The sequence below is a fragment of the Camelus bactrianus genome, chromosome 10, assembly GCF_048773025.1.
Source record: "Camelus bactrianus isolate YW-2024 breed Bactrian camel chromosome 10, ASM4877302v1, whole genome shotgun sequence".
Lineage (NCBI taxonomy): Eukaryota > Metazoa > Chordata > Mammalia > Artiodactyla > Camelidae > Camelus > Camelus bactrianus.
Genome location: NC_133548.1, coordinates 3,718,504 through 3,728,313, shown reverse-complemented (window position 1 = coordinate 3,728,313; position 9,810 = coordinate 3,718,504). Strand labels below are relative to the sequence as shown.

Genomic DNA, 9,810 nt, shown 5'->3' with positions numbered 1-9,810 from the left:
ATTTAAAGCTAGAGCTGCCAGATAAAATACAGGAGACCAGTTACATTTGAATTTCAGGTGAACAATGAATACTTTCTTAGTATGTCTCAAGTATTGCATGGGACATACTTATACTAAAAAATTAAATAACAGGTATTGCGGATCTGAAATTCAAATTTAACTGGGTATAAATTAGGTGTTTGGGATTAACAGATACATACATTACTATATATATAAAATAGATAAACAACAAGGACCTACTGTATAGCATGGGAAACTGTATTCAGTATCTTGTAATAACCTACAATGGAAAAGAATCCAAAAAAGAATATATGTGTGTGTGTGTGTGTGTGTGTAACTGAATCACTATGCTGTAACCTGAAACTGACACAACCTTGTAAATCAACTATACTTCAGTTTAAAAAAACATTAATGGCATGCTGAGTTTTCTTTGCTAACATTGACAACACTAGCTGAGGCAGGGAAGGGAAACACAGCAAGAGGGTAGGGCCACCTTCCTATGAGGAGGCAGGGCAGAGGGGTGGGTGCTAAGATGCAGCCTTAAAAAGTAATCTTCCCCATTTCTGGCCAGAGAGCCCACAGTATCCATAGAGACAGTTATTATGACTTTGGCAGCCTGGTGAAGAGAAAATGTGACCTGGAGCAAAAACATATTAACCTCTCACATTCTAGTATGAATTACTTTACAAAGTTGTACATTTACTCATTATTGTCAGCTGTGCTACAGGGAGGGGACTCCAGAGAGGAAGGCACTTCACTTTCCCCTGAAATGTTTGTCTCCAGAGTACAAAGGATTGGATGTTTCTCTGTGGTTCTCGACCTGGGTTGCATAGGTGAACCACAGGAGAGCTTTAAAAAATCCTTATGTGGAGGCCACACTCACTCCAATGAAAACAGGATCTCCAGAGGTGGGGTCTCATTATCCTACCCCAGGTGATTCCAGTGTGCAGCCTGTCGACTGAAAAAAATGCACAGCCTAGCAGTTGGGAAGTACGTTTTATTCCGCAGGCTTTCTGAGGACTTAAGCCTCTCAGATTGCTCTGAGGGACAGCTCAGAAGAGGTGAGGAGCCAGGAGATGTAGGAGTTTTTGGGGAAAAAAAAAAAAAAAAAAAAAAAAAAAGCCCAGGTAGGCACATCAAAACATTAAACATCAAAAGATTCCTGTTAATGAAAGAAAAACCCGACATCTCAAGTTAAAGAATTTAGCGCGCTTTTCGATGTCTGGGAAGAGGCAAGAGTCTGGGCTCATTGAAATCGTTCCTTTGATGTGCACCTCAGCTCTCGAGGGCCAGAATCCTGCTTTTCTCCATCCTCAGCCCCCTCCAGCTGCAGAGTCAGGGTGGCTGCAGTGACTGCTGGCTTGGCCGAAACACCCTTTGTTTACTGATAATGGCAGGTGACATTCCCTCAGCCCTAGCCGAATTTGAGAACCAGTGGAAATAATTGTTCAGGGTGGAGAGTTCTAGTCTGGGTGAGGGCTGCTGTTGCTGGCAGCCCATTCTGTACCCGGCATCCTGCAGACATAATTCCTCTTGATTTTCCCAATAGTCCCTGCAATGCAGACATTGTTCATCTCACCCTTTGTACAGGGTGCAGACTCAGAGAGGTGACACGACTGACTCAAGGTCACACAGCTGGTTAACAGCCTGAGGATTCATTGCCGGGATGGCCTGACCCCATACTCCTCCTGCCATGCTGCCTCTGGGCGGTGCAACTTTGGGTCAGTGTCTTCCCTTCTCGGGTCCTGCACTCCTGCATCCATAAACAGGGCTAGAGGACGCTGTGTCAGCAAGTGTCATGCAGTCCTGCCTGCCTGGGACGGCAAGGGCATTGAAGAGTTAGAGGACATCTTGGGGAGCAAGCAGCAGGGGCCATCTCTGGGCACCTCGGGAGTGTCATCAGCGTGACCGATGGTTTAAAGGGTGGGCCCCCTTGTCGGTGGGGTGCGAGGTGCCTGGTGAGATGGCTTTCATAGACTTTAACAATGATCTCAATCGTTTAGGGGCCCGACCTAAGCACCTGGTAACCCCCTGCTGAGCGAGGGCCGCAAGCACTCGCCCACGCCAGGCAGCGTGCTGCTGTTCTGTCCTCGGCCCGTCCTGGGCCCACTTTGCAGATGAGGAAATTGATGCTTAGAAGAATGAACAGCAAGGAGGTAGGGGACTGGCCAAGCCCCTCAGCCTGCACCATTAGCCAGGCTGCATCTGCGGCCTGGACGGGCTCTCAGGGGGAAAACGGTGGTGGTTCTGATGTTGCCAGGGAACAGGTTGTTTTTGTTTTGAGGTTTGGAGGGGTTATTTTTTATTTTGAAATAATTGTAGATCCGCAGTAAGTTGCAGGGTCGGTAGAAAAAGGTCTTTTGTCCCTTTGGCCCAGCTTCCCCCAACGGATACATCTTAAGCAAGCCTGGCTCACTGAGGCTGAGCAGGGCTTGGGAACCAAGGCTCCCGGCTCCTACCATGCCCACTGCCCCCACTAGCCTATACGGTGCCTTTGTAACTGAGAACAGGGCATCCTAGCTCTGGGCAGACTCAGCCCCGCACCTGGCATCCAATTCGGTGGGCAGTCTGGACTTCAGGCAAAAGAGCCCTTGTGCAGGACACAGCCTGCACAACTGTACAGGGCAGACCTGCCTGGGCTTGTGTACAAGACTGTGCACTCATGTTCACGCATGCGTGTGCATATGTGTATGGAACTGATATTAATCCAGTATGTGTGTAGTTCTGTCATTTTATCCCATGTGTAAATGTGATGCAACCACCTCATGAGTTGCAAAGTGGACCCACCATCACCTTCACAGACACACCACCCCAACCCCTGGCAGCCCCTAAGTTAGTCACGACTTTTAACGCTCACTTCAAGTACCAGTTCCACATCCCCGTGCTTGCATTAGGATGTGGATCTTGTGTAACGTCATCCCATGGATAGATACTATACCCCCAGCCCCTTCTTTTTTATGCTAACAGATCCCCTCTTTGGTCAGAATGGCAGCGTGTCCCACCTAACACCTGCTTTCCCAGCCTGCCTTGCAGCTGGGGGGCATCGTAGCTCATTGGAGGTTAAGTGGCACCTGCTGGCAGGTCTAAGAAAGCTTGTGTCTTTGCAGATAAGAGGCCAGTGCAGCAATGACTCCTTGTTCCCGGCTTGAGAACCGCACGTTTCAGCTCAAGGCACCGCAGCTGTGCTGAGACCACAAAGCCACAAGACAGAGACCCCAGCAGGGTGACGGAGAACACAGCCTGGGTACCCTTAGGTCCTGAACGATGTTGCTGCCTGCTTTGACACTGGACAAAAAGAAACCCTGCATATTTAGGCCAGTGGCTCTCAATCAGTGGTGACTTTGCCCCTCAAGGACACGCAGGAGCATCTTGTCATGCTGGTGGGCTGGGGGGGGGGTGCTACCGGCATATAGTGATCAGAGGCGGGGAAGCTGCTCTTTATTCTAGAACATTCAGGAGCACCTGCCCCCAACAGAGAATTACGTGTGAGCGGGATGACAGACACCTCGACTTAGGCCACTGTCAGCTGGGGTTTTCTTCCTGCAGCTGAAGACGCTTGTCACACAGTGGCGTCCTTACCACCGACTCTTGGCAGAGATGTGGCGGGAGGAACCTGGCACCCAGGCACAAAGGGCAGCTGGGTCCAGTCCAGGCTTTTCTTTTTTTTTTTTTTAAGAGTATTTTTATTTTGTCAGGGGGAGGAATTAGGTTTTATTTATTTTAATGGAAGTACTGGGGATTGAACCCAGGACCTTGTGTGTGCTAAGCACAAACTCTATCACTGAGCACAGTCCCAGACACAGCAAACACTCAGAAAGTCACCCCCTCGCCCCCAGCCTTCCCCTTTATCCCTCATAAATATTCTAATTGGATAGCGGAATGCAATTTTTGATACAAACTTTAATGTAGAAAAAAAACCCCTCATGTACATACAAAAATACAATTTGGGGGTATAAATAAAGTAAGAAAATAATGAGATGTACATAGCAAACAATAAATTACTCATAAATATCCTGCTGGAAACCAAGTGCTGGGGAACGGACTCGATCTTCCTGCTGCTTTCAGCTCTTCCTTTTCCTGGCTTTTGAATGAAACATTCAGGTTTACCTAAAGGTGGGAGGCTGCCAAGTCCCGATTCACAAAATGACCAGGGCAATGGGCTGGAAAGAGGGAGGCAGCTTCTGGAAGAGGGCGGTCTGCTTTTTTCAGGTCAACATCCACAGCTGCTTAAGAAAGGAGGGAGAGCCAGACCTCCCCAACATGAGGTGGGAGAACCAGGAGGGGGTGGGTAGGATGTGGGGGTCCCATCTCCAGGGGCCGTCATGTGAAATCCACACAACTTGAAATCTGATTCCCTGGAAACCCCGGTCACAGTGGCAAGGCAGGACTGCTGAGATGGGCTGTCCCTCTTGAGCAGGTAACCATGTGGCCATTCACTTTAGAGGAACCAGCACAAGCCTGGGCAAGTGTTGGCCACATGCGGGGTGCTGGTTGTGGGGTGGGGGTGGGGAATAGCTGCTTTCTGCCTTGCGCGGAGTCCAGCGGAGGTTATCCGTCCCAGAACCAGCCATCGCAGAGCTCTTAAGATCTACCCAGGCTGGAGGGAGCCTCTGGGCTCCCCCTGCTCCTAAAGCCTGTGGGCAGTGCCTGCACCCAGTTAGTTCTATCCTGGAGGGAACTGGAGAGGGCCAGTGGTCCTCCTTGGAGACAGCATCTGGAGCAGTTCTAACCTCCAGCAGAGTCAGATTTACCTGGGGTTTCAAAGTTGATCACCTGTACATAAATTTAGAATGACTGTTTTCTTCTGGTTGCCCCTGCTTGGAATTGATGGGGAGAACTGCAGAGAATGTCAGCTTGGCATAAGAACTGCACCAAAGGTAGTGAGTTCCCCCATCAGTGGAGGTATTCAAGGGTAGTACAGCAACCTCTCCAGCAATGGCAAAGGTGCGGGGGAGGGGGGGCTCTGGGGTAGGGAGAGGCTGGGCGGGAGGGGGAGCGGCTTACAATTTTATGATCATACAAGTCTATCCACTAGAAACTGGCACCGGCAATGTAAAACTTTGTATATGTACAAGTTCTAAATGTTTCTTCCTAAAGCTAAATAGAACATGGATTCAGGATCCTACTTGTAGAAAACCCACTCTTCGAGCACCACAGCCTGGGGTCCTGGTCTCCAGGGGCCGAAGGGAGGACCGAGCCTCCGTTATTCGTGGAAGCTGGGACTCTTCACCACTCCCAGTTTGGTGGCGATCCCAAAGGGGTCCATGCTATCTGTTTCCAGGGGCAACGGAAACAAATTGGGCTCCAGGTGGTCCTGGAGTTCCTCGGGCTCTGCTGGGATGCTGGAGAGCATGGGCAGGAAGTGGGACAGGGGCAGAAAGCCCTTGCCCTTGTACAGCTGCCTCTGCCTGGAACTGCTCAGAGAGACAGGGAGATGGTGTTTCTTGGACCAGTACACGTTGTAGCCATCAGGGCGCATCTCCTCCTCGAAAGCACAATCCTCGGCCGAGTACTCAGTCTGTGGAGCAAACAAACAGCCTGTGAGCAGCAGTGGGTACCCACAGGGGTGTGATGCCAGCAGAAGTAGCTGAGAGACCAGGCACAGGTGGTCGTGTGTGCTACATACTGCTGCTCAGGCCTGCACCATACGCCGTGTGTATGTGTACGTGTGCATGTAGTTAAAGGTTATAAAGTATGAAGGCATACATGGTACATATGTATATATATATATAAACTTATATCTATTTAGTATAATGTCCTATATACACGTATATAAAGTATAAAGAAAATATTAGAGTAATATATTCATTAAATACATTACATTGTATTAATACATAAACATAATAAATTATGTAACATTAAATACATGTTCAAACATTAAACATAATAAACATACGCTTTATATATAAATATGTGTACTTTGTATGCCTTTATACCTTATAACCTTCAACTTACACACTTCAGGTACATTTCATGTGTGTTTCATGCATATACTCAGACATATCTCGTGCAGATCCTTTATTTTCTTCACTAAACCATGTCACTTTTTAAACTTAGTCTTGTTCTGAGCAGTAGCCATTAAAATCACAGGCATGACATGCTTCCCATAATTATTGACATTAAGAAGTCCCTTGTATCTACTGGCACCGGGAAGCACTGCTAAACTGTGTTATCCTTTTAGGATCAGGCTTTTAATTAAGCGTCACAAGTCATCCAATCTGGGGCCCAGATTAAAGAATCCATTCCCCACTTAGATCCAAATGACTGAGCGGTTCTGAGCCTTTTTGTCTGGTGCCCTTGTCAGAAACCTCAGCCCCCCCCCCCCCCCCCCCCCGGCTTCTTCATTCAGTAGCTGGGGCCCTCCAGGCAGCCTGCCAGGATCAAGATAAAGGCAGCCCCCTCCCCCCGGGCCAGGAAGAAGCCTGCACCCCGTGGGTGGCCGGAAATGTGGCCAGAAGGACGGAAGGAAACCAGTCCGTGGTCCCAGAACACTGGTAGCTGAGATGCCAGTGAGAAAGTCATGTCCCAAACTGAGGAGGGGCTTGACATCTTGGGGACACATGGAGGACGGCCAAAGGCAGGGAGCCAGGAGGGCTGGGCCGTAAACTATGCTGGGAGGCACCCGGTCTCATTTCTGCCCAAGCCTACAAAGGTCGCTGAACTGCAGGTGGGTGAGCACTGTGCTGATAAGGCCCTGATAAGGCCCGCATCTAATGAAGCAACACGCTGGGCTCCTGCTCAGGGAAAAGGTGGCCAGACAGCAGGGGAAATGCAAATTCATAAACAAGGGAATTAAAGCCAAGTGGGGCGACTGTTTCACTCTGCTGGTTCTTTGGGAGAAATTAGCATCTCATTTTCTTCTCCATTGAGAAAATGGAAGGATTTCGAGTTTCTAGGAGAAGGTGGAATTTGGTGGTGTTTTTTGTTTGTTTGTTTAATACTCAAGTTTTGCTAAATCACGACCATGGGATCTAGAGGCATTAAGAGAATTTTAGGTGAAGAGACCCTCACCCCACAGTTTGGACTAGAATAGTAGGTTAGATCCATCTGCTCCTGCAGACACGCCACTGGTGCCGCACCCATAAGTAAATGTCAGGGTAACAAAAGTTGACATTGCGGGTTTGCAGTGGCTCTGGGTATCAGCTTTCAGCAAGCGCCCACCTCCTTCCTTGTCCTTTTCACTCAGGACTCTCCCATAAAACTTGCAACAGATACTCTGGACAAATACAAAAAACGGGGACCTAGAGCCACAAAACAGTATTGAGACACTAAAAAGATTCGTGCTGCGGAGACCCGGCGTCTGCATCTTTTCTGGAGGGCGGGGCATCCCAGAAGGAGCGGTCCCCTCCCTCCCCCCTCGCCCCTGCGCTTCCATCTGAGCCCCCGGCGCAGCGGGCTGCAAGGAGGCCCTGCGCAGGGCCGGGACCTCACACAGCCTTCTCTGTGCGCCCGGGGGCGCGGGCTCCCTTTGAACTCTCAGCCTTTGTTCTGGCGACCAGAGACCGAGCATCTGCACACTTCCTGCCCGGAGACCCCTGTGGTTACCTGAGCCTCCCCAACCCGCCCCCGCCCTCCCCCCAAAAGCCTTTGCAGTACAGGTGAGCCCAACTCGAGGATAAGCACACCCCCGGATGTTCCCCTATGGCGTCTGCAAAATACCCGTTTTTCTAGTAGATGAAAATTAATTTAAAAAAAAAATCTTCAATCCCAAATATGATTTTTCTTCTAACTTATTTGAAGATTGACTTAAAAAAAAGATCCAAGTTGTGTCTACACACTTTTGCTCTCTTTCCTCCCTTCCTTTTTTTTTCTTTTTCTTTCTTTCTTCTCTTTCCTTTTTTTTTAACACTGCAGGGAGGGAGCTGGAGGCGAGCACCACACATGCACAGGCAGAAGCCCGAAAGGCAGGAGGTGGGCTTCCCCGTTTAATATCGAAGAGCCTAGTAATGGGTTTCCTCCGTCCAGCTGGACCCGCCTTTGGCTCCAGTGGAAATGCAAAGGCGGGTCTCACCCGTTCTCCAGCCATAAACTTCCATATTAGAAAGCTGGACATTAGCTTAATCCCGCCCTTGCAGTCTTCCCCTCCGATCTCCATGCGGGCCCCGCGGAGGAAACGAGGAAACCCTGGATTCGTTCCAGAGTGCCCTCCTCCCCTTCAGGCTCCCGCCCGGGGACCGGCAAAGATCCCGCCAGCGCGTCTTGCCGGATGGAGACACCTACCAGCCCTTCCATCTTGCCGTCGGCGTCCATGCAGAGGTACCGGACGCTGCGGTCGCCCTTGATGGCCACGGTACGCAGAGCGACTGCCCTGATCTCCATCAAACCTGGCCGAAAAGACAGCAAAAAAAACTGGAGCTGGGACCCGCGGGGCCCACAACACGTAGATGTGGTTGGTCTGTGTACGGGCCGGTGCACCCCACCACTCCCCCAGTTTCTCTCGAAGTCTGGGGACCTAGGAGTTGGGGGGGGGGTCCAAAGGAGCCCAAGGTGGGGCAAGGGGAGGGTAACGCGTGGGTGCAGTAGGTCCACGCACTCATCTCCCCTTCCCCCAGCTCCTTCTGAGGCCGGGGGGGTCCAGGAATGGAGTAGAACGTAGAGGGGGCCAAGACTTGGGGTTCCTGGTAGTGGGGAACTCGAGGGAGCCTAGGTGGGTAAAGGGAAGAAGGGCGCTGTGGCGGGTGAGGGGCCCGGCGGGCACTCACTGTGCGCGCTCTGGCCCCGGGCGCAGTCCACGGCGCCGTCTGAGTGGATGCGCAGGAAGCAGCTGAAGAGGCCGTTGGGACCGGAGGTGTACAGGTGCCGGAGGCGGACGGACTCGCCCCAGCCGTAGTGCACGTGCGGCCCAGCATCCGAGAAGGCTAGGGGGCGCCCGGCTGCGGCCAGCCAGAGGCCGGCCAGGACCAGGGCGCGAGCCACGGCGCACCGGCTCGGAGGGCTCCGCATGGCACCTCCTTCGTGCTCGGGGAGCAGTTCTGGCGGCGAGGGTGCGGGAGAAGCTGGGCGGCAGCCGGGACGCTCTGCGGGGCTCAGTGCGGAGGCGGAGCGGCCGCGGCCCTGAGACGGCGGTGCGCTCTGGGTACCTAGGCACTCCTACTCCGACGGCGCGGCGGCTGGCGGCCAGCGACCTTATATAGCGCGTCTTGCCCCCGACACCAACCATTTCTTATCGGGATTGCATCAGCCCTCCGCCCCCCACGCACACCCACTCACACCCCGCCTCCGACCCAGCCCCTCCCTGGGCCCCGCCCGGGTGACCCCGCCCTGGCCGCCCAGATCTGGGGCAGAAGGAGGCCCCGCTTCTCGGCAGGCTTCGGGGGAGCTCCACCCCGCGCGCGCTGTGGCGAGGCCGGCGGCCAGGTCGCTCTTGGCTGGGCGAGTTTGATTTTATAAAGAAAGTAGACAACAGAACCCGCCTCCAGGCCACAGGCTCCGCAGGGAATGCGCTCGTCGCGGGGCGCTAGCAGGGACGCGGAGCTGGAATCCCGGGACCTGAGGCTGGGGGCACTGATTTTTCCATCTTTCCCTCTTGTCGGAAAAGCCTCGCCTCGGCTTTGAGCCCTCTACCCTTAAAAGCCCACATCCACTCGCTCCCGCCAGTGTCCCAACCCTCAAGTCTCCAGAGGTAAAGCGGTCCATTAGAATTTCCCCTGCAGCTCAGACCCTCTCACGTTCTCCAGCTTTCTGTTCTCGCGAGCCCTGCCCGCACCCTCCCTTTCTCCTGGTAAATTGTCCCCCGACTGGAGGCCGGGCGCGACCTCCCCTCTCGGGGAAACAATGGAGGCGCGCGGGCGAGCGCTAGATGGCGCTTCA

General features: G+C 52.4%; 1 protein-coding gene across 1 annotated transcript; it reads right to left on the bottom strand.

Moving 5' to 3' along the window:
* Nucleotides 1-3,886: 3,886 nt before the first annotated feature.
* FGF19 (fibroblast growth factor 19) lies at nucleotides 3,887-9,145 on the bottom strand. Its single transcript, XM_010956861.3, has 3 exons — nucleotides 8,703-9,145; nucleotides 8,221-8,324; nucleotides 3,887-5,518 (listed from the first exon to the last, which is right to left on the bottom strand). The coding sequence occupies exons 1-3, from the start codon at nucleotides 8,941-8,943 to the stop codon at nucleotides 5,204-5,206; spliced, it is 660 nt and encodes a 219-aa protein (XP_010955163.2). The 5' UTR covers nucleotides 8,944-9,145; the 3' UTR covers nucleotides 3,887-5,203.
* Between the last annotated feature and the right edge of the window lie 665 nt (nucleotides 9,146-9,810).